The following is a 23888-nucleotide window of genomic DNA, read 5'->3' on the forward strand; positions in this document are numbered from 1 at the left end:
GTGTGGTGTCCATTTACGGCTAAAAAATAATAGGGACAAAAAGAAATGGGTGGGGTTAGGGTGAGGCCAGCAAGATGCTTGTGGCTCAGAATCAAGGTGCGCATCTTGGAGAATCATGGAAGCAGCGGTGCCACTTAGTGCCCTGCCCCACAGAACAGGGTGGGGGGTGGCTCTGTGGTGGAGCCCAGGGTTGGCGGTATAAGGGCAGTGCAGGGGACCACCACTGGTCACGGCGTCATGGGTGTGCTTCATGTTCTTTCTGGGCCACGTCGTACCAGGTGGCAGGGGGTGTGCTGAGATGAGCTGGCTCTGGGGGCAGCTGCCCACGTGGCCCTGGTGGCCCCTCCCTGTGTTCTTGCCCTGGGTGGTCCTCTTCCTTGGGGACTCGTGTCTGGGGATGGATGATTGACTGGGAGAACAGGTCAGGGGCCGACCGCGGCAGGCACCCTTGCCCTCTGGTGGCAGCTCTGATGGGTGCTGTGGGCTGAGCTGCTTTACGGAGAATCCAGAACTGAGGGCCGCGCCCGACGGCTGCCAGGGACAGCCAGACGCGGAGAGACCGAGGCCAGCCCACAGCCACCTGGGTGCCCTGGCTGTGCTCTGTCAGATCGAGGTGCAGGTCCAGCGGAGAGGAGCAGGCTGTTCCTGGGCACAGCCAGGAGTGGGGCGCGTGGGCGGCCACCCCAACACCACAGGCAGGTGGTGGGGCTCCTCGGGCTCTATGGTCGTGAGGCGACTCCTGCAATAAAGCCCCTTGCAGGGGTTCCTGGGGAGGGGGCTCTGGGAAGCTGTGGGGGCTGTCTGCACCATGTACCCTTGGCCTGCTGCCCCTTCCTTGCCTTCAAAGCTGCCGTGGTGACCGAGTCCTCGGACGCCGTCTCTGGTTCTGACTCTGCCTCCATCTTCCCCACATGAGGACCTTGCGGTCACTTCTAGTCCACCTGGAGAATCCGGGCCCATCTCCCTGTCAGCTGTCCAGAAACCTCCCCGTATCTGTAGTTGGTCCTCCACTGGCCCCCCACTGGCCGTGCAGAGCAGCCTTCATAGGTTCTAGAGAGGAGGACGTGGACACCCTTGCTACGCTGCCCCGGCTCTTCAGATTTTCCAATTCCTGTTCTGCTTAAGTTAGGGAGAGTCGACGCCACCAGTGTTTGCCGTCTAATAACTGAAATGCACAGGTTTCTGTCACTTATTATTTCTACTCCTGGTGTCCTGGTAAGAGGGGTGATGGAATTCAGGTCATCCCAAAGCCCTCTGTCTCGGGGGTCATGTGTCCAAGTTATGGTGCAGCCCGGGCTACCAAGCTGCTGGTCACACGGGGTTTGTCTCATAGGCCGACGTGTGCACTGTGGCCGATTCTAGCTGTGAGTCCTCGTGACCCGCTTCCTCCCCCAGGTGCCACAGGCATCGACTCATTGGCATAGTGACAGCTCTGAGGGTCTCGCAGACCCAGCTGCAGCCTGGAGGGAGATGAAAGATGGGAAATCTACCTGGGGGGGACCCCAAAACAGAGCTGAGAGCAGACCCGTGAACAGCAGCAGATGAGGAATTAGTGGAGAAGATACTCTGGTGGTGGGCACAGCACAGAAAGGGAGCCAAGTCCACCACAGATAGCTGGCACTGGGCGGAGCTGGGCACTGGCTGCCTAGGGACACCCGGGGTGTAGGTGGCTGGTGTCAGCTGGCAGGCTCTTCGGCAGCTCCGCCAGTTGTGAGATGTCCAAGTGCTGTTAAGTACACTGACTGAGAGCCCCTGTCCTGAGCCCCCAGGTCCCCTTCCTGGGACCCCTCCTCAGGTCTTCCTGGGCCCCCAGGACCCAGCAACTAGCGGTGAGTGCCTGGGACCTGGTGAGCTGGTCCAGCCCTTTGCCCAGCCCCTCTTAAGCCTGGCCACGGGTGTAGACCAGCTTCAGCATCCAGAGGTGGGTCAGGCCTCGGGTTCTGTGACCTGAGTCTTCCTGTCTGACCAGTGCCAGGGCTGACCTCAGTCCAAGGCTGGCTCTGTCTTAGGTTGAATGGTGGCTCTTAAAGGGTGGTGAAGTCTGAACCGTTGGCACCTGGGAAAGTGACCTGATGTGTGAAGGCTCTGCCGATGTCATTCAGGACCTTGAGGTGAGGTCATCCTGGGTTACCTGGGCTGTCTGTCCAATAGCATGTGTCCTGAAAAAAGACGGAAGAGGAAAAGACCCGGAGCAGAGCAGGAGCGCGTTGATGACGAGGGTCCCTGGGCCCCAGCAGCCGCGGAGGGAAGAGCAGATTCTCCCCAGAGCAGGTGGCCTGCCAACACCCTGACTTGGGTTTCTGTCCTCTGGAACTGTGAGAGGATAGAGTTATGTTGTTGAAGGCACCAAGTTTGTGCAGTCTGTCATGGCAGCTAAAAAGCAACACGGCCTCTTTGGGGTCACCGTGTGGCCATCAGGCCGCTGTGCTGTTTCTGTCTCTGCAGTCTGATGGGGTCATCTGGGCTCATGTGCTCATCTAAAACTGCAAGAACTCCCCAGCAGACACCAAGAGAGAGGGACGCAGGCGGGTTTCCCAGCCTGATGGACACACAGGGTGTGGGCGGCTGTCCTGTGCATTATAGGGTGGTTAGCAGCACCCTGGTCTCCACAGTCTAGATGCCAGTAGCCATCCCCTCCCAGGTGTGACAGCCAAAATGGTCCCCAGGCATTGCCAGTGTCCCCTGGGGGGTGGATTACCTTCAGTTGAGAACCACTGTACGGCAGGATCTGTGTCCGTTTCTAGGGATGCTAAGCAGATGCCCTGGAGCTGAGGGCCAGCTTGCTGTGGCAGTGCCAGCCCTTGTTTCACCCGTGGTTAGTGGGGATGAGGGACAGGTGGAAGGCGCTGCTGAGAGGTGAGGTGGCTAGCACTGGACAGATCGCTGTGGAAATGATGCTGGGGATGTGGGGCAGGCTTCCGATGGCAACACAGACCTTACCTGAGAGTGACCTGGTACCCCAGAGCCTGGGACCTGGGAGCTGGTCAGGTGACAGGTGATTTCCAGTCTATGACACACCATGAAATCCAGAGGTCTCCATATCACGTAGAAAGGCACCTTTTGGACACTGTGGGGTGAAAGGTTAAAAAAAAAAGATAAATTTAGGATTTTGCAAAATGAGAGAAAAAACAAACCAAAACCCAAGGACACACAACTTCTTTCCCTCCTGCACAGCAAAGAGTCAGCTAGTTAAAAGCTGCAGTTTGGTATATTGACAGAGGATTAAACATGTAGGAATAAACTGAACAAGAAATGTGCAACTCGTCCAATAGCACCAGTCTGGTTTAACAGAAATACTAGTAGGCGCCATCAGTCTTCATCTGCGGATACTGATCAAAAACAACACTGAAAAGGAGAATCCAAAATTCAATCTGTAGGTACTTGGGGGGGGGCAGGTCAGGAGGTGACCACATGTTTCACATTCTATATGCCCACCAGCAAGATAGAATGTGACCTTGGTCTCCAGCTCAGGGACACAGGACAAGCTGCCTGGGCCACGCACCTAGGCTGGTACTGCTGTGACCAGCACTGCCAAACTAACAGGTTCCTGTGAGGGGCGATGGGAGATTGGGAGAAATAAAGTCAACACAGGCAGATCTTGAAGATAGAAAAGCTGCTCTCTGATGGAGAAGCAGGTCTAAGGAATCACTCCAGCAGTCTTTATTATATATGTCTCTAAATCAGATTAAAGATTGTGCAAGCATTATTCTTTGTATTCATGAAAGTTACAGAGTTAGCAACAGTATGCAGCTATTTCCTCAGTTACATTGTACAGTTGCAACGTGCAGTGTTAGGAGCATTGTGAGGCTCTCAAGAAAGTGCATTGTTTAAATTTACTAATTCGGGGCAGATTCAGGAGCAGCAGAACTGGTGAAATATTGTGGCTATCTTAGCAAGGAAGTTCCTTCATTCCCAGGAGCTGCCCTGCCTGAGCATAAGGTCCAAGCTGATAAGACTCTAGCATGGAGGACATCTCCATAGCAACCGGGCATCCTATGCCTAGGCACAGAAACTTTCCCAGTCACCAAGTATGCCACAGCCATGAAGTCATCAGGGACCCCAATCTCAGACACTGGTCTCCCAGGCACTGTCACCGCTCTCCACATGGTATCTGACAAGGAACCAAGAAAGGAAACCTGCCTGGGGACCGCAGCCCTGGAGCCAGGCCACCCTGGGGCCGTTGGAGGGACACGAGGCTGCGTTGCACTGTGTGCTTCTTCAGCCCACCCAGGGCACCCTCCGCCCAGCCTTTGCGCCCTGAGTATATTCTTCATCTCCTGAAAACCAGCGCAAAACCTTCTCCCCAGTCACTGCTGTGGAGGCCCGTGGGCGAGGAGCCTCTCGGTCCTGCTTCCCTGAGGCGCACACCCGGAATCCCCGCCCCTTTGAAGGCTGAGGCAGGAGGAGGGCGATGGGAGGTGGGGGAGCTCAGTGGAAGAGCGATTGCCCAGCATGAGCCAGGCCTGGGTTTGATCCACAGCACTGGAAGTTAAAAAGAAAAAGGCCGTTTGGCTGGGGCTCTTCAGTTGAAGCAGGCACCCCGGGTGGCGGAATGGCAGTGACCCTTGGCCTTAATCATGAACTGCGGCTCAGAGGCTTTCCTGTCCCCCACACTTAGATGCATGGAATGTGCCTCTTGCTCTCCCATCCTCCACCCCAACTGGGGATGAACCTGGGTGCTCGACCACTGAGCCACACCCCAACCTTTTTATTTTTTTATTTTGAGGCACATCTGGCTAAGTTGCCGAAGGTCTTACTGGGTTGCCCAGGCTGATCTCAAACTTGTGATCCTCCTGTCTCAGCCTCCCAGGTCCCTGGGGCCACAGGCACATACTACCTGTGGTAGCCCTAGAGTCTTTCTTTTTTGAACACGATTTTGCTGCCAAAAAAAAAAAAATAAATAAATAAATAAAACACGAAAGGCCACAAAACAGAAAGCCAAGTCAGAATGAATCAGGCAACCAGAACTGTCCCCACAAAGCTGGCCCCTCAGTGGCAGGGGACCACCTTGGGCTGAGGCTGGGTCCGGGCCCTTGCGCAGGCTCTGCTGGCTTCGGGTTCTGTTAGGCTGCGTGTGCATGGGCACCTCCCGTGTCCCACCCATCAGTGTGGCTCCCAGGCTCCTTGGTCTCTGGTAATGACATGGTGACGGGCAGGACCCACGGGCAGAGCAGGCCTGGTGGCCAGTCAGGGAGGGTCTGCACTCTTTCTTGCCAGTCCCAGGACCTGGGCCCCTGCCAGCCCACTTCTGTCTGTGGAGCTGGGACCCCGGTGGGCTGGGTGGAGGTGGCCCGTGTCCTGCCTCTGACCCTCCTGATGTGGCTCTGAGGGGCTGGGCACACCGTTGAGCCCTTCCTTCCTTCCCCAGGGAGGCTCCAGAGGGCCCCGGGGGGCCGTGGGCCTGCCTAAAATGAACACGGGGGCAGGAGGAAGTCTCCTGCACACCCCACTTCCCTTCCCCTGGGCGCGTGCACACAAGGGTGCCTGGCTCAGAGGCTAGGCCTGTCGTCAGCTTCCCGTCAGCTTCCGTCCTGTCCTGGCCACGGCTGCCCATGCCACCTCCCAGGGCCTGGCTCTTGCACCTGCAGAAGCAGCGGGACAGTGAGGACAGAGGGGACAGCGGGGACAGCAGGGGCAGCAGGACACAGTGGGGGCAGCGGGGGCAGCAGGACACAGTGGGGGCAGCGGGGGCAGCAGGCACAGCAGGGGCAACGGGGGCAGCGGGGACAGAGGGGCAGCGGGGGCAGGGGGACAGTGGGGGCAGAGGGGACAGAGGGGTACAACGGGGGCAGAGGGGCAGTGGGGGCAGCGGGCAGTGGATCTCCAGGAATTCATTCCCTTCTTGTCCCACAGGGGGCTTGGTGTTGGTGCCAAGCCTCTGGCTCAAGGGACACTCAGGTCCCCAGGGGTGAGTTTGTGGCCAGCTCTGTGCGTGCAGAGTTAGGCCGGACTCTCGGGTGTAATCTGACATCCTGTCAGGCGGTCTAGTCCCCGAGTCTGTTTCCCTGACCACGTCGCAGAATTGTGAAACGGTGCGGTTGGCCACCCGAGGGTGGGGCTGGGGCCACCAGTGTGCCTTCCTATGAAGGCCTCATGTGACATCCAGGCACAAAGCCTCTTCCCGCAGACCCGCCGTCCATCCTTCTGGACTGTCCTGTCGTCTGCTGGGCCCAGCAGAGCCATGGCCAGCACCCTCACCACGCTGTTCTACCTCGGTGAGTTCTGGGAGGGACAGGGGCAGGAGGTGGGAGGGTGGCCACCTCAGGTCTGGCCTCTGGTCCTGCCCAAGTGGCCAGCCATCTCCTGTTCCGGCTTCACTCTTTCTCTCTCTCCCAGGACTGTCTCTGAGCCCTGGAATCCAGGCCCAGCACGGTGAGTCCACCTCCCAGGCTCCCTGGGCCCTTCTTCTCTCCAGACAGCTCTGGCCAGTCAGGCGTGCTGCCCTCTATGTCCTTGCCGTCATGTGGGCAGTGCCTGGTCAAGACGCGGAGGAGACCCCCTCCCTCCTGAAGCAGGGCCACGTCCCAGTGAGTTCAGGGGCAGCAAGCCTGAGGCCGACACAGCAAATAGGGAAGTGCAGGGCTTCGCCCAGACGGCTCGTCGGGACTCGGGGACACCTGCCTCAGGGGGTGCAGGCCCGAGGCCAGACCTAGGTGAAAGTTGCGCCTCTGCCCTCTGCAAGCCGCTGTGCTCAGCAACCCGCTCTGCCTGGAGTCCTGTCCTGCGTTTCCATGGTGGCAGGTGCCATCTGGGTGGTCACAGTGTCCTGGTGGTGCTTGTAACCCGTCCCTCAGCTCTGGAAATCAGGCTGTAGGGAATGGGGTCTGGGATGGAATGGCAGTGACAGAAAGGGCCCAGGACCTCAGGATCACCACGGCCGTGTCCCGTCTGGGCCTGTCTGCTCTTCTGTGTCACCCATGGTGTCTCCGGTTTGCTGGGATGAGGCTTCCGTTTTTAATTCTGAGATGGAGTCTTGCTGAGTTGCTGAGGCTGACTTGGAACTCGGGCCCCTCCTGTGTCACCTCCCAAGCTGCTGGGGTCACAGGGTGTGCCAACGTGCCCAGCTTGCTTCGTTTTTAAAGCCAGCTGTCGGGGACTGTGAACTCTGCAGACGTGTTACTGTGCTGTGTCCTGGGCTAGCAAACATCAGGAAGTATGGCTGGAACTGACCAACGTGAAAGCCATGGACAGGTGCTGCCTTTTTTTTTTTTAAAGAGAGAGAGAGAAAGGAGAGAGGAGAGAGAGAGAATTTTTAATATTTATTTTTTAGTTCTCGGCGGACACAACATCTTTGTTGGCATGTGGTGCTGAGGATCGAACCCGGGCCGCATGCATACCAGGCGAGCGCGCTACCGCTTGAGCCACATCCCCAGCCCCAGGTGCTGCCTTTCTGGGGTGTTCTTTGGGGCAGCGTGCCAGGGTGTCTCTGGAGGTGTTGGGGCTCAGTTGTTGGAGCCGGTCCTCTCCATTTTGGGGGTGGTGACGGCAAGCGTGAGGGTGCTGTTGAGTTCACAATAAAGTGTTTAGAACACAATGATCACGTGGTGGCCGTGCCCATCATCCCCGTGACTGTGCATGTCTAGGCCACTCAGCAAGAGCCTGCCTCAAAGTAGAAAATAAAGAGGGCTGAGATGTGGCTCAGTGGGAGGGCACCCCTGGGTTCCCTCCTCGGGGACACACGTGCTCACACCCAGGACTGAGCACCTGGCTCGCTGTTCAGAGCAGGACTGGGAAGCCACCAGCCCTCAGGAGACACACAGAGACCGTCCACCCAGGAGCATGGAGCCTCCTGGGGAGCGTGTAGTGACCTCGGTGCGGCTGGCCCGTGGCCAGGCCTCTGAAGACTGGCTCCAAGATGAGTCCTCTCCTGCTTCTCCCGTGGATGTTCGTTTGGCACGTCAGCTTGTCACTGTCATTGCAGGTAGCTTTTACTGAGAGTCGGTCACGTTCTGGGCACCGCGTTGAGCCCATCCCATGCAACTGTCCTCCTTGGTTTGCTTTATCCCAACGAGGTCCTCAGCACCGACTGACAGTCTCCACCTTTATACCCGCGAGTGTGCAAGGGAGTCCAGGACCAAGCGCCTTCCTGCGGGGAGCCTGGTCCTGGTGCAGGCAGACGGCGTCCAGGAGACGGCCCAGGCTGTGGTCAGTGTTGCTGCTGTGGAGAGGGGCGCCGTGGGGGGGCGCTGGTGAGCCCAGGGGTGGAGCCAGCACCTCTGAACGGGGCGCCCAGGACATGGTCCCTGAAGATGCAGCAGCAGGCCACACAGCGAGCTGGGGACAGGTCCTGGGAGAGGAGCGGCGGCACGTGGCACGGCTGTGAGAGGGAGGGCCCTTCTAGTTCTCCCCTGACCTTCCCTTCCCTGGGGAAAGAGGCCCGCGTGGCCGAGGGCTGTCTCCCCTCCTACCTCGAGGTCTCACCAGGAGCCCTGGGACTCCCGGCCCACAGGCCACAAACATGCTGCGGGGTCCTTCCCCTGCTGCCACGGGCACATGTCTCCGTCACGACGGTGGCCTTGGGCAGTGGTGTGGGAAGGGCTCGCACACGTGGACTTTGGGTTCCTCTGCTTGGGCACTAAGCAGGCTCTGGGATGAGGGGGCCGTGTCTCGGGTGGCCGCCTCCTTGTGGGGGACCCTGCACACCATCACGTGCTCTGACCTGTACACTGCTCAAGACAGGGAGGCCCTGGAGGCTGGTGGCAGAGTGGGGACAGGATCTGGTGGGTGTGTTAACAAGGACTGCTCTGCACTGGGTGGAGAACGGAGACGCTGGCCGCGGCTGGCCCAGGAGGCTGACTGGGTGGTGACTGATCATCCCAGACAGGGTGCGGGCGCTGGCCACCACTGGCTGGAAGAGCCCTGTCGGTTCTGGGTCAGGGAGAAAGGCCGAGGTGGACTGATGGCCAGCGTGGGCTTGGGGGGCTGTGGTCTGGCGGGGGCTCCTCCTTGCCTGTGGGTGGAGAGGAGCGAGAAGCAAGCTGTCCCCGTCTCTTCCCCAATCGCGCCTTCCATGAAGGGGCTGTCCTCCGCCCCGGTTACCTCCCTACCCCCCATCTCCCTGCGTCCTGCTGGGGATCAGTCCACAGATGGCTTTTCAGGGACACGTGCAGTACACAAAGGCGGGGCCAGGTGACATGCCTGCTCAGCATGGCCTTTGCTGACCCTTCAGGAGCTGGTGGCCCATCACCGTCACCGTGTCTTGCACTGGGATGAAGTGTCTGGGTCGCTGGATGTAGGGGACCTGGGAGAGGTGGCTCTCCCCAGAAGGGCTGACATCTCCCCAGCAGCCAGGGTGACAGGCCTTTCCTTGAAGGGGACCTGGGGCTGTATCCGGTGGCCGTCGGGGTGGGTCGGCCCCAGCAGGAACTCTGGCCTGATGGTCTGAGATGTTGATAGACACCCAGTAGCGAGATGCACCGGGTTGGTGGCATGAGTCTTGAGTTTAGGGCACGAGTCTGGGACTGGATATAAGCTGTGACTCACCAGCCTAGAGATGGGTTGAAACCCAGGAACCAGGGAGACCACATGGGGGCCAGAGAGTGCCCAGCTGCGGTCTGAGGACAGTTTTTGAGCTGCTGCACAACTTGGAGGTTGGGCAGAAGAGATAGAGAAAGAGCGTCCAGGGGAGGATGAGGTGGGCCAGAGCTTGTGGAGCCAGGGGCAGGGCAGTGCTTGGTGGGGGACGGGGCTGGGGAGTCAGGGGACAGGGCAGTGCTTGGTGGGGGATGGGGCTGGGGAGCCAGGGGACAGGGCAGTGCTTGGTGGGGGACGGGGCTGGGGAGTCAGGGGACAGGGCAGTGCTTGGTGGGGGACGGGGCTGGGGAGTCAGGGGACAGGGCAGTGCTTGGTGGGGGACGGGGCTGGGGAGTCAGGGGACAGGGCAGTGCTTGGTGGGGGACGGGGCTGGGGAGTCAGGGGACAGGGCAGTGCTTGGTGGGGGACGGGGCTGGGGAGTCAGGGGACAGGGCAGTGCTTGGTGGGGGACGGGGCTGGGGAGTCAGGGGACAGGGCAGTGCTTGGTGGGGGACGGGGCTGGGGAGTCAGGGGACAGGGCAGTGCTTGGTGGGGGATGGGGCTGGGGAGCCAGGGGACAGGGCAGTGCTTGGTGGGGGACGGGGCTGGGGAGTCAGGGGACAGGGCAGTGCTTGGTGGGGGACGGGGCTGGGGAGTCAGGGGACAGGGCAGTGCTTGGTGGGGGACGGGGCTGGGGAGTCAGGGCACAGGGCAGTGCTTGGTGGGGGACGGGGCTGGGGAGTCAGGGGACAGGGCAGAGCTTGGTGGGGGACGGGGCTGGGGAGTCAGGGGACAGGGCAGTGCTTGGTGGGGGACGGGGCTGGGGAGTCAGGGGACAGGGCAGTGCTTGGTGGGGGACGGGGCTGGGGAGTCAGGGGACAGGGCAGTGCTTGGTGGGGGACAGGGCTGGGTAGTGGGGGACAGGGCAGTGCTTGGTGGGGGACGGGGCTGGGGAGTCAGGGGACAGGGCAGTGCTTGGTGGGGGACAGGGCTGGGTAGTGGGGGACAGGGCAGTGCTTGGTGGGGGACAGGGCTGGGGAGTCAGGGGACAGGGCAGTGCTTGGTGGGGGACAGGGCTGGGTAGTGGGGGACAGGGCAGTGCTTGGTGGGGGACGGGGCTGGGGAGTCAGGGGACAGGGCAGTGCTTGGTGGGGGATGGGGCTGGGGAGCCAGGGGACAGGGCAGTGCTTGGTGGGGGACAGGGCTGGGTAGTGGGGGACAGGGCAGTGCTTGGTGGGGGACGGGGCTGGGGAGTCAGGGGACAGGGCAGTGCTTGGTGGGGGATGGGGCTGGGGAGTCAGGGACAGGGCAGTGCTTGGTGGGGGACGGGGCTGTGGAGTCAGGGGACAGGGCAGTGCTTGGTGGGGGACGGGGCTGTGGAGTCAGGGACAGGACAGTGCTTGGTGGGGGACGGGGCTGTGGAGTCAGGGACAGGACAGTGCTTGGTGGGGGGCAGGGCTGGGGAGTCAGGGGACAGGGCAGAGCTTGGTGGGGGACGGGGCTGGGGAGTCAGGGGACAGGGCAGTGCTTGGTGGGGGACGGGGCTGGGGAGTCAGGGGACAGGGCAGTGCTTGGTGGGGGACGGGGCTGTGGAGTCAGGGGACAGGGCAGTGCTTGGTGGGGGACGGGGCTGTGGAGTCAGGGACAGGACAGTGCTTGGTGGGGGACGGGGCTGTGGAGTCAGGGACAGGACAGTGCTTGGTGGGGGGCGGGGCTGGGGAGTCAGGGGACAGGGCAGAGCTTGGTGGGGGACGGGGCTGGGGAGTCAGGGGACAGGGCAGTGCTTGGTGGGGGACGGGGCTGGGGAGTCAGGGGACAGGGCAGTGCTTGGTGGGGGACAGGGCTGGGTAGTGGGGGACAGGGCAGTGCTTGGTGGGGGACGGGGCTGGGGAGTCAGGGGACAGGGCAGTGCTTGGTGGGGGATGGGGCTGGGGAGCCAGGGGACAGGGCAGTGCTTGGTGGGGGACAGGGCTGGGTAGTGGGGGACAGGGCAGTGCTTGGTGGGGGACGGGGCTGGGGAGTCAGGGGACAGGGCAGTGCTTGGTGGGGGATGGGGCTGGGGAGTCAGGGGACAGGGCAGTGCTTGGTGGGGGATGGGGCTGGGGAGTCAGGGGACAGGGCAGTGCTTGGTGGGGGATGGGGCTGGGGAGTCAGGGGACAGGGCAGTGCTTGGTGGGGGATGGGGCTGGGTAGTGGGGGACAGGGCAGTGCTTGGTGGGGGGCGGGGCTGGGGAGTCAGGGGACAGGGCAGTGCTTGGTGGGGGATGGGGCTGGGGAGTCAGGGGACAGGGCAGTGCTTGGTGGGGGATGGGGCTGGGGAGTCAGGGGACAGGGCAGTGCTTGGTGGGGGACGGGGCTGGGGAGTCAGGGGACAGGGCAGTGCTTGGTGGGGGACGGGGCTGTGGAGTCAGGGGACAGGGCAGTGCTTGGTGGGGGATGGGGCTGGGGAGTCAGGGGACAGGGCAGTGCTTGGTGGGGGATGGGGCTGGGGAGTCAGGGACAGGGCAGTGCTTGGTGGGGGACGGGGCTGGGGAGTCAGGGGACAGGGCAGTGCTTGGTGGGGGACGGGGCTGTGGAGTCAGGGACAGGACAGTGCTTGGTGGGGGGCGGGGCTGGGGAGCCAGGGGCAGGGCAGTGCTTGGTGGGGGGCGGGGCTGGGGAGTCAGGGGACAGGGCAGTGCTTGGTGGGGGACGGGGCTGGGGAGTCAGGGGACAGGGCAGTGCTTGGTGGGGGACGGGGCTGTGGAGTCAGGGACAGGACAGTGCTTGGTGGGGGGCGGGGCTGGGGAGTCAGGGACAGGGCAGTGCTTGGTGGGGGGCGGGGCTGGGGAGTCAGGGACAGGACAGTGCTTGGTGGGGGACGGGGCTGTGGAGTCAGGGACAGGACAGTGCTTGGTGGGGGGCGGGGCTGGGGAGTCAGGGGACAGGGCACTGCTTGGTGGGGGACGGGGCTGGGGAGCCAGGGGACAGGGCAGTGCTTGGTGGGGGACGGGGCTGGGGAGTCAGGGACAGGGCAGTGCTTGGTGGGGGACGGGGCTGGGGAGTCAGGGGACAGGGCAGTGCTTGGTGGGGGACGGGGCTGGGGAGTCAGGGGACAGGGCAGTGCTTGGTGGGGGACGGGGCTGTGGAGTCAGGGACAGGGCAGTGCTTGGTGGGGGGCGGGGCTGGGGAGTCAGGGACAGGGCAGTGCTTGGTGGGGGATGGGGCTGGGGAGTCAGGGGACAGGGCAGTGCTTGGTGGGGGATGGGGCTGGGGAGTCAGGGACAGGGCAGTGCTTGGTGGGGGACGGGGCTGGGGAGTCAGGGGACAGGGCAGTGCTTGGTGGGGGACGGGGCTGTGGAGTCAGGGACAGGACAGTGCTTGGTGGGGGGCGGGGCTGGGGAGTCAGGGACAGGACAGTGCTTGGTGGGGGACGGGGCTGGGGAGTCAGGGGACAGGGCAGTGCTTGGTGGGGGACGGGGCTGGGGAGTCAGGGGACAGGGCAGTGCTTGGTGGGGGGCGGGGCTGGGGAATCAGGGACAGGGCAGTGCTTGGTGGGGGACGGGGCTGGGGAGTCAGGGACAGGGCAGTGCTTGGTGGGGGACGGGGCTGGGGAGTCAGGGACAGGGCAGTGCTTGGTGGGGGATGGGGCTGGGGAGTCAGGGGACAGGGCAGTGCTTGGTGGGGGATGGGGCTGGGGAGTCAGGGACAGGGCAGTGCTTGGTGGGGGATGGGGCTGGGGAGTCAGGGGACAGGGCAGTGCTTGGTGGGGGACAGGGCTGGGTAGTGGGGGACAGGGCAGTGCTTGGTGGGGGGCGGGGCTGGGGAGTCAGGGGACAGGGCAGTGCTTGGTGGGGGATGGGGCTGGGGAGTCAGGGGACAGGGCAGTGCTTGGTGGGGGATGGGGCTGGGGAGTCAGGGGACAGGGCAGTGCTTGGTGGGGGACGGGGCTGGGGAGTCAGGGGACAGGGCAGTGCTTGGTGGGGGACGGGGCTGGGGAGTCAGGGACAGGGCAGTGCTTGGTGGGGGATGGGGCTGGGGAGTCAGGGGACAGGGCAGTGCTTGGTGGGGGACGGGGCTGGGGAGCCAGGGGACAGGGCAGTGCTTGGTGGGGGACGGGGCTGGGGAGTCAGGGGACAGGGCAGTGCTTGGTGGGGGACGGGGCTGGGGAGCCAGGGGCCAGGGCAGTGCTTGGTGGGGGACGGGGCTGGGGAGCCAGGGGACAGGGCAGTGCTTGGTGGGGGACGGGGCTGGGGAGTCAGGGGACAGGGCAGTGCTTGGTGGGGGACAGGGCTGGGGAGTCAGGGGACAGGGCAGTGCTTGGTGGGGGATGGGGCTGGGGAGCCAGGGGACAGGGCAGTGCTTGGTGGGGGACAGGGCTGGGGAGTCAGGGGACAGGGCAGTGCTTGGTGGGGGATGGGGCTGGGGAGCCAGGGGACAGGGCAGTGCTTGGTGGGGGACGGGGCTGGGGAGCCAGGGGACAGGGCAGTGCTTGGTGGGGGACGGGGCTGGGGAGTCAGGGGACAGGGCAGTGCTTGGTGGGGGATGGGGCTGGGGAGCAGGGGACACGGCAGTGCTTGGTGGGGGACGGGGCTGGGGAGCCAGGGGACAGGGCAGTGCTTGGTGGGGGACGGGGCTGGGGAGCCAGGGGACAGGGCAGTGCTTGGTGGGGGACGGGGCTGGGGAGTCAGGGGACAGGGCAGTGCTTGGTGGGGGATGGGGCTGGGGAGTCAGGGGACAGGGCAGTGCTTGGTGGGGGATGGGGCTGGGGAGCAGGGGACAGGGCAGTGCTTGGTGGGGGACGGGGCTGGGGAGTCAGGGGACACGGCAGTGCTTGGTGGGGGACGGGGCTGGGGAGCAGGGGACAGGGCAGTGCTTGGTGGGGGACAGGGCTGGGGAGGGGGGACAGGGCTGGGGAGGGGCGGCAGGGCAGTGCTTGGTCGGGGACGGGGCTGAGGCAAACCCCACTGGTGCACACAGGGTCTGCCTCGTTCCTGTTCAGACGTGGAGCGTCACAGAGGCCCGGCCTGGCCAAGGCCGTGGACAGGAAGTGGACAGGGAGAGCTCACTCCCTGGGCTCCTGGGCCTCTCAGGAGAGCATGAAGAGGGGCTTCCTGGCGTCTGGACCTTCTGTCTCGGTTCTCTCTCCCTTCCAGGGTCTCTTCCTAAGCCCTCCATCCGGGCGGTGCCAGGTCCGGTGGTCCCCCAGGGGAGCCCTGTGTCCATCTTCTGCAGAGGTCCTCCTGGGACAGCTCGGCTGCGTCTACAGCAAGTGGGAGGCTCCCGCGTGTGGGCTGAAGAAAGCCTGGGAGACGCCGAGGCTGAGGCCGCGTTCTCCTTCCAGCGTGCCACGCCTGGCCACTCGGGGACGTATGTCTGTCAGTACAAGACGCAGGACAGCTGGTCCGAGAGGAGTGACCCTCTGGAGCTGCTGGTCGTGGGTGAGGGCCCCTCCCGTTGTCCCTCCGGCCCCATCCTCCTCTGTCCACCCCCGCCCTCCGCTGTGCTCGCCAGCTGCCTGCTGCCGTCCCCCACTGGTCCCCTGATCGCTCAGCCCCACCCCAGAACAGGGCCAGAATCTGGGTCTTGGGCAAATGAAGAGAAGCTCTGGGAGTCTCCTGGGCCACTGTGGCCCTGTTAGCGTCACAGCATGGACGGCAACGTCAGCATCACCTGGAGTGTGTGAGAGAAGAAAATGCAGGTGTGGCCTCGGAGAACTGAAGTAGGGAGGCACACGGCCACACGCCGCGTGTTCCCCAGGGACTCATACAGCCACACACCGCATGGTCACCAGAGACCCACACGGCCACAGGCCACGTGTTCCCCAGGGACTCACCAGGCCACACGCCGTGTGGTCACCAGGGCAGGTTTCCAAAGGGTGGAAACAACCCAATGTCCCTCAGTGGACTGAATGGAGAAGGAACCTGTGGCCTATCACACAATGGATTGTCACTTGGCCACTAAAGAACTGCACACTGACATGTTGCGCAACGTAGTGGCACCTCGGTGACGTCAGTGCTGGTGGAAGCAGCCAGACACAAAGACAGCACGCTGCCTGGTTCAGTTCATGTGAAACTCCCAGGTGGATGAGTCCACAGAGACGGAAAGCAGATGAGTGGTCACAGCAGGGGCAAGGGGTGACCGGGTGACAGCTTTCTGGGCACAGGGTTCCTCTGTTGGACCTGGAGAGAGGAGGCGATGGCCCAGTTTTGTACACACACTAAATGCTTCTGAATTATTCACTTTGAAATGGGTTAATTTTACATTATGGGAATTTCACCTCCATTAAAAAAGACAGAAAGGTGATGAATGGACCCCTCCCCGCACCAGCCACAGAGACCCTGGGGGCCTGGGCAGGGCCGTGCCATGACCGTCGTCCTGGTGGAGACAAGAGGCCAGCCCAGGCTCTGCAACCCGACTCTCCTCTTGGCCTTGATGGGAGCCTGTGGCTTCTGTGGCTCCTCGTGGCTCCTCATGGCTCCTTGTGGCTTCTGTGGCTCCTCGTGGCTCCTTGTGGCTTCTGTGGCTCCTCGTGGCTTCTGTGGCTCCTCATGGCTCCTCGTGGCTCCTTGTGGCTTCTGTGGCTCCTCGTGGCTCCTCGTGGCTTCTGTGGCTCTCCGTGGATTCGGTGGCTCCTCGTGGCTCCTCGTGGCTCCTGTGGCTCCTCGTGGCTTCTGTGGCTCCTCATGGCTCCTCGTGGCTCCTTGTGGATTCTGTGGCTCCTCGTGGCTCCTGTGGCTCCTCGTGGCTTCTGTGGCTCCTCGTGGCTCCTTGTGTCTCCTCATGTTCCTTGTAACACCAGGGTTCTTTTCCACCAGGTGTCTCCAAGGACAAACCCACCCTCTCGGTCCAGCCTGGCCCCATGGTGGCTTTAGGAGGGAGCGTGACCCTTCACTGTCACTTACCAAGCGCCTATGACGTGTTCCTTCTGTCCAAGGGAGCAGAACCGGCCTTGCCTGCAGGCTCCATCCAAGGCAGCCAGGGAAAGTTCCTCTTATCCCCTGCCACCCGGGCCCACGGGGGGACCTACAGATGCTATGGCTCTGTCAACACCTCCCTCCACGAGTGGTCAGCTCCCAGCAACCTCCTGGAGCTGATGGTCACAGGTGAGGAAGCTCTGTCCAGTGCCCGTGGGAACCTGGCTCCCCAGGGCACTTGGCAGCCCTGGGGGGGTGGGTGTAAGGAGGGATGGTGGCTGGTCCCTGAGCAGTCTCACCACCCGCTCACTCCTGCACTGTGAATAGGCCCCTGTCCAGCTGCGAGGCCCCAGGAGACTGGCCTGGGGACAACATGGCCTCCCAACCTTTGTTGGACACCTCTACCCTCCCCCACCTGCTGATCTTGGCTGGGTGGCGCTGGCTGCTGTAAAATGGGGGTCTCATTATTGCTCACGTGTTGTGAGGCCACAGATCAGGAGCCGGTGGCCAGGGAGAGGCAGTGCCAAGGCCCGGAGCTTGCCCAGATGCAGGGCCAAGAGGAGGCAGAGCCAGGAGGGCAGGGCAGCGGTGTGGGGTGGTGGTGAGAGTGGGCTCAGCGGCTCTGGTGTGGGGCTGCTGGCCCTCAGGGGGCCGGGCGATGCCTGGGAGGAGTGCTGGCTGCCGGGGCTCTGGCTGGCTTGGATCTGAAGGATGTGCTGTGGGCCCTAAGAATCATCAGGCTGGGCAGGTGGTCTCCCTGCAGGCCGCTGGTGGGTGGAGGCACAGGACAATGATCCGGCCCTCTGCCTAGTGACACGTTTTGTGGACGTGAACAAGGACTTTGTGCTCAGCTTACCAAGAGTCCTTCAAACCCGGGGGCCCTTCCTCCCTTCTTGTGGGCGCCTCTGGGGCTGGACTGCTCAGCGCAGGCCTGGGGTGTGCCTTGACCCTCCCCTCTCCCTTCCACCCACAACATCCCCGCTCGCTCAGGGTTCTCCTTCCCTGGTGAGGCTCAGCGAGCCATCCTGCTGATGCCCTCACCCCTCTCAGGGCGCAGGGACCGCTGGGGACGCTGCGGGTGTTTGTTACTAATGCTCAGCGGCTGGGATCCTGTGCTCAGCCCGCATCTGGGCCCTCTTGTCCCCTGGCCCTCAGGGACTCTGCCCGCAGAAGCCAGCACCTGCAGGCCCACCACCTGTGCCTTTCAGGCCCTGGCTTTACAAATGGGGTATCGTTGTCTTGTGTCTCAGAGTTGTGGGTTCATATCTCGCTGTCTCGTCCATCTCCATCCAGTGACTTTCGACTGCGCCCAGGACAGCCCGGGGCCAGGTCCACCCACCGTCTGCGCAGCCTGGGCACCAAATGTCCTTTGTGCCTTTTCATGTGGGTTCTGGGAATTGAGACCAGGGCCTGGTGTACAGCAAGCTTGTGCTCTACCACTGAGCCACACCTGGTTGGAAAAAGGACCAAGACATAGAGAATAACATGGGTGCCAAGTGTGAGTTATATGGAACGCACGCTTTGTTCCCACAGGCGGAGCATTAGTGGAACCTGGCCACGCATGGTCGAGAGCTGAGAGGCGGCCACGCGTGGTCGAGAGCTGAGTGGTGGCCACGCGTGGTAGAGAGCTGAGAGGCGGCCCCGCGTGGTCGAGAGCTGAGAGGCGGCCCCGCGTGGTCGAGAGCTGAGAGGTGGCCACGCGTGGTTAGCTGCTTTCTTTCTATGAGGGCAGAGCTGAGAGGTGGCGGCAGAGCTCACCAGGCCTGTGAAGCTACCACCTGGCAGTTTCCAGGAAAACGGGCCTCTTGTTCTGGAACTTTCCACAGCACACATGGCACCGAGAAGACATTCTCATTTCTACTAAGGCTTTAAAAGGTTCTTTTTGAAATTTAGCTCCTCAGTCCATTTTAACATGGTGTGAACTAGAGATCACAGTGAGTTTTTCCCCTGCCACAGAAGGGAGCTGCGAGTGGCCAGCTGTTGACAGTCCATGCCACCTGGTGGTGAGGCCCAGGAAGGAAAGGAAAGCCGGGCAGGGCCAGGCCCTGGGGTTGGAGGGCAGGGTGTTTCAGAGCCTTGGTAGAAAAGACCCCATGCAAGGTGGTCACTGAGCCTTCAGGGAAGGGCGGCCAGGCAGAGGGGATGGTGTGGGAAAGGTCAGGAGGGTGGATTTCCATACAGAGAAGGGATGACAGTGTGGGTGGAACAGAATGTGTGTGGGTGGAACAGAGTTTGTGTGGGGTGGCTTTCAGGAGTCTTGGCAACCTGGGCTCATGGAGTACAGGACCCAGATGGAGCAGGTCGCGGTGGCCATGGGAGAACGGGTTGCCAGAGGATGGCAGAGGGAGAGGGGAGGCCAGGGCAGGAGCCTGGGCGACAGAGGGCCCGTTTAGGGAGTCGAAGGCTGGGTGAGGGGAGGGCCACACCGGCACTCACTGTGGGTTTCTCCCTCTAGGAGTGTACAAGGAGCCTCAGCTCTCGGCTGTTCAGGGCCCCTCTGGGGCACCCCAGCATATGATGACCCTGCAGTGCCGCTCAGAGATGTGGTTCGACCTGTTCCTTCTGTCCCAGGAGGGCAGTGCCGACGTCACCCAGCGCCTCAGATCTCAGTATAAACGCGGGTTCTTCCAGGCCAACTTCACCCTGAACGCCAGCGAGCAGGCCCGTGGGGCCACCTACAGATGCTACGGTTCTCTAAGCTCCTTCCCTTCTCTGTGGTCAGACCCCAGTGAGCCCCTGAGGCTCTCAGGAAGAGGTGAGCCCCACGGCCCACCTGCTCTGCAGGGTCAGGGTTGTCCACTGGCCCAGTGCCGAGGGGTTGACCCAGAGCCTCTGGGGACAGGGCAGGGTCCTGTGGGGGTAGCAGCCCTTCAAAAAAACAGAGGAGATGGCCTTGGCAGACCAGCCCCTGGAGAAGGTGGTCCCCTAGTTCCTGTGACTTTATCTGGGGCCCAGTCCTTCAGACAGGCAGGTGGCCAGCAGGGGTTTGGGCCAGACTTCAGCACCTCCTCACCACCTCTGCCAGGTGCCTGGTGCAAGGGGACACCTGCATAGCCACACACACCTGGGAACCGGGACCTCAACTCCCTGGGCAGCTGGCTGGGCTCACAGTCCGCTCTGTGTGTGTTTCTGGGGTGTGATGCTCCATCCTGGAACCCCCACCCCACCCGTTTCTTCTCTGCAGGGTCTGCCTCCTGGAATTCCTACAAGGTGAACATGCTCAGGCTGAGCCTGGGTGGCGTCGTCCTGCTGATCCTGCTGGGGTTCCTGGTGGAGGCCTGGCTCAGCAGGAGGGACCCCCGGGGAGCAGTCGAAAGGCCCCCTGCATTGCCAGACGGGGGCAGAGTCCTGTGATGGTGATGCTGCGTGGGCTCCGGGGCCATTGGTGCCCACAGGGGCCTCACTCTGGGTGGGTCTGTCACTTGTCCACGGACCCTCCCAGTGGTGGGCACCATCCCGTCCATGGAGGGCCCGAGTGGGGCAAGAGGCAGAGGAGAGGACAGTCCTGCCTTTCATGCTGCCTCTCTGCTGGCTCTGGAGCATCCTGGCTCATCGCCTCCCGGCTCTCAGACCCCTGGACTCGGGCAAGTCACATCACTGGTCGTCCCAGGTCTCCAGGGGCAGGAGGTAGATGATGGGGCTTCTCAGTCTCCATCATGCCTGAGCCAATTCCTCACGACAAATCTCTCCATACCCTATGGGTTCAGATTCCCTGAGGACCCTGTCATACAAGCCACACGATCTTATCAACTGATGTAGAGAAGGTGTGTGACAAAACCCAGCACTTATTCACGGCGAAAGAAAGTACCAGCAAGCTAGGAACAGAAGGCATCCTGCAGCTTGATAAAAGAACATTCCGCACGGTGGGAGACCGGATGCTTTCCCCTGGAGATCAGGAGCAAGACAAGGAGGCCCTCTATCCCACTTTGTTACTAGAAGCACTAGCAAGAGCAATCGGACAAGAAAAAGCAACAAGGCACATAAATCAGAGAAGAACTGAAGCTATCTCTATTGCAGATGATGCAACGCACGTGTCGGAAACTTCAAAGACCGCAAGCCCTCAGCCTGCAAAAATCAGTTTCATTGCTTTACACAAAGAACAACTTATCCAAAAAGGAAAACAAGAAGACAAGCCCATTTGTGATGGCATCAAAAATACTCAAGACTAAATTAACCAGGAAGTGAAAAATCTGTGCTCTGATGATTACAAAACTAATGAAAGAAATGGAAGAAGACAAAAATCAGTGGAAAGAGACCCACCTTGAGTTGATTTTTGTAGGAGGTGTGGGATTTGAGTTTAAGTTATTTTATTGCATATGGTTATCCAATTCTTTAATCCCATTTGCTAAGTAAATTCTCCATTTTCCATTGAATTTTTTTGGCTCCTTTGTCAAAAAAAAATAATTGGTCATATTTGTGTCAGTCTCTGGGCTCTCTGTTCTTTCTAGGTCTGTGATCATCTTTTTACTAAAACTGCACTGTCTTGATTTCTGTGAAAGTTCATAGTACATCATTTATAACAGCCAGAAAGTAGCAATAATTCACAATAGCCTCACTATCAATAACATTTGATTGCATCAGTTGAATAAGAAAACAAATTTCAACTTATCCATATAGCTATATGTTATTAGACAATAAAAAGAAATAAAACTTTCCTCAAAAAATTCAGAATGGAATTGAAGGCCAGGTGTGGTGGTGCACATCTGTAATTCTGGTTACCCCAGAGACGGAGGCAGGAGGATCACAAGTTCAAGGCCAGCCTGGGAAACTTACAGAGACCCTGTTTCAAGATAAAAAATAAAATGGGATGTAGCCGTAGCTCATAGTACAGCAATTCCACTTCTGGTCATATGTACAGACAAACTGAAGGCAGATATCAAAGAGGTATTCCTACACCCTCGTTCATAGCACGACACTCAGGATACCCAAAGATGGGAACAACCAAATGTCTACTACAGATGACGGATGAGCAAAATGTGGTAGAGATGCGTGAGGGAATGTTCCGCCTTAGAAAGGGAGAAGACCCTGCTATATGCTACAGGTGGGTGGGCTTTGAGGGGTTATGCTAAGCGACACGAGCCAGTCACAGAAAGGAAAAGAGACCACAGAGACCGCAGGAAGGATGGTGGGCCCGTGACTGGAGGGGTGAGCGGGGCGTTTTTGGATGGGTGAGTTTTCAGGGTGCTTTTTGTGGTGCTGGGGACGGAACCCAGGGCCTGCGCACGCAGGGAAAGCGCCCTACCACCGAGCCACACCCCAGCCCAGAGTTTCAGCTTTGTGAGATGAAAGTGGTCCTGGAGGTGGACGGTGGAGACGGTTGCTGGGCAGCGGGAGTGTGTTTGGTGGCAATGCGACGTGCACATTTTATGTGATGTGCATTTTACCCCAATTAAAAAAGAGGGACGGAACACGCCACAAGACGGGCACCCCGAGAACCCTGGTGGAAGAGGCCAGTCAGGAGTGGCCACGCTTCGAATGACTCCTTGAGAAGGAAACAGTCAGAACTGGCAGGTCCGTGGAGACAGCCCAGGGGAAGAGTTCCTTATCTTTCAGTTGACCACAGTCTGGAGTGGGGGCTTCCTCTTGCTGTTGGGACAGAAGTCGAGTCCCCAAGTCTGACTCACAATGGAGGGTCCCCTCGTCTCCCAGAGTTACCAGGAGACCCTGGTGGGCAGAGAACAGGGGCTTTCTTGGAAACGCACCTAAGAGAAAAGAGACCTGGTGCTGAAAGGATGTCACAAATATGCAGTGACATTTCAAATGTGCTTGTGTTCAGACCCAGGGGCCTTATGTCCAGGAAGGCATTGCAGATACACGGGAGCAGGGACACAGCCCTGCCATGTCCCCGTAGGAGAGGTCAGGCCTCCACCAACATGGGCTGCGTTGCTGCTGTCTTTAAAGAACTTATATATGTGTTTTCTAACTATTGTTTTAGTCGTACAAGTTTATAGAGTACTATGTGACAACTTCATATACACTGTGTGTGCTGACCAAATCCGGGTAGTTAACATTTCCATCTCCTGAAACATTCAAATAAGTTTGACCATCGCATGATAATTGCTCATATTTACCTGCACAGTGTGGGATTTCAGCACCTGTGCAGATCAGACCGGAGGGACCACGGCACACTGTCGGGTATTTCGTGAATAACTGCAGGAAAGGGACCAAAGCCCCCAAACACACAGGAACAGCAAAGACGTGGAACTGTTAAATATGCATTTTAAAGCCACGGCCATCCCCGTGGACATGCAGGCTTGGGGTATTTATTTATTTATTTATTGGCACCAGGCTTGGAGTTTTAAGCCCTGAGTATCCTGGTCTTGCACTCCGGAGGCCTGGCTCTGCGATTCCACGCACGGGCACCAGAGGGCGGTATGGAGCCTGGTGGCTCTCAGCCATGGGGCTCCGTGAGCAGTTGCTTTGTGACCCTGTCGCACTCAGGTTGCTGGCCAGGTCACAGGCCCCCACAGAAGGGCTCTGGCGAGCCCCTAAAAGCGTACCCCTGTGGCCCCGGATCCTGCTGTGAGAAATAGAAGTCCGGGTGTCCATGTAGTATTCAGCCTTAATGGGGAAGTAAGATCAAATCGTAGCCATTTAAACTATAGCCCTTCCCTTTGCCCACTCCCAATTTCAATGAGCCATTTTCAGATTGTGACCCCAGCTCCTCCTGTCAGGGCCAGGGGCAGCGCTGCATGGTGGCTTGCTGGCCGGGTGCCCTGCCCGCCCACCTCACGGCCGGTGTGGGTTTCTGGCAGCTCCCACTTGGTACGTCCAACACTGCTACCTGCTGGAGACCTGGCTCAGGCCACCCCACGGCTCTGCGGCAGCGTCCTTTAATAACTGATACAAATTTACTGCACCAAGTGGATCCACCCACTTCAGGCAAACTGGCTGAGTCGTGCCACCCTGGCTAGAATCCAGTTCTAAAGCCTACAAAGACCCCTCCTGCCCGTTTGCCTGTGACCTCCTCACACGACTGTTTGGGTGAGGACCAGCCGCCAGCCGCGGCCTCTGTGTGGCATGGCAGGCCTGCCGGGTGCTTCCCCCAGGTGGGAAGTTCCCCAGCCACGCCTGCCCAGGGCGCACCACTGGTCCCGCCTGGGCGTCCCCTCCTCCGGGTTTCCCAGCCCCACAGTAGCAGCCACGCCCTGTCCCAGTCGCTCAGGTGGACACCACACTGGGTTCTCCTGGTTTTTCTTTCCTTTGTTACAACCGAAATCCAGTCCCTCGGGAAATTCCGTCCCGGCTTTTGCTTCGGAGCCTGCTACTCAGCCCCGGGTGTGCCAGGTGTGGGGGTGGCTGGGGCACCGTGAGTGGGTGGCCCAGTGGGCAGGGCACCCGTCCAACAGCGTGGGTCAGAATGGCTGGAGGAGGGTGCCCTGAGCCAACACGCCTTTTTACATCTTTCTGTTACTGTTTCAAATGTTCAGTCACCAGAGCATCACGGCTGCCTGTCCCTGGGCCCCCTGCCCCCTGCAC

General features: G+C 60.6%; 1 protein-coding gene across 2 annotated transcripts; it reads left to right on the forward strand.

Moving 5' to 3' along the window:
* Window positions 1-5744: 5744 nt before the first annotated feature.
* Window positions 5745-20825, forward strand: LOC308638354 (leukocyte immunoglobulin-like receptor subfamily A member 6). Of its 2 annotated transcripts, XM_081275731.1 has the most exons (6): window positions 5745-6215; window positions 6337-6372; window positions 14649-14933; window positions 16311-16598; window positions 18865-19164; window positions 19594-20825. In XM_081275731.1, exons 1-6 carry the CDS (start codon window positions 6083-6085, stop codon window positions 19761-19763), a joined length of 1212 nt encoding a protein of 403 aa, XP_081131857.1. In that variant the 5' UTR covers window positions 5745-6082; the 3' UTR covers window positions 19764-20825. The 2 variants fall into 2 exon arrangements, with proteins under 2 accessions (XP_081131857.1, XP_081131858.1); XM_081275732.1 differs by lacking the exon at window positions 6337-6372 and having other exon boundaries at window positions 5746-6215; window positions 19594-20824.
* Window positions 20826-23888: the final 3063 nt, after the last annotated feature.

The sequence above is a fragment of the Spermophilus citellus genome (assembly GCF_964194105.1).
Source record: "Spermophilus citellus genome assembly, chromosome: 18".
NCBI classification, from domain to species: domain Eukaryota; kingdom Metazoa; phylum Chordata; class Mammalia; order Rodentia; family Sciuridae; genus Spermophilus; species Spermophilus citellus.

Coding starts and splice junctions, on each gene's coding strand:
- LOC308638354 (XM_081275731.1), top strand. CDS start 6,083: ATGAAGGCCTCATGTGACATCCAGGCACAAAGCCTCTTCCCGCAGACC. Junction 16,599..18,864: donor CCTGGAGCTGATGGTCACAG/GTGAGGAAGCTC, acceptor TTCTCCCTCTAG/GAGTGTACAAGGAGCCTCAG. Junction 19,165..19,593: donor CCTGAGGCTCTCAGGAAGAG/GTGAGCCCCACG, acceptor TCTTCTCTGCAG/GGTCTGCCTCCTGGAATTCC.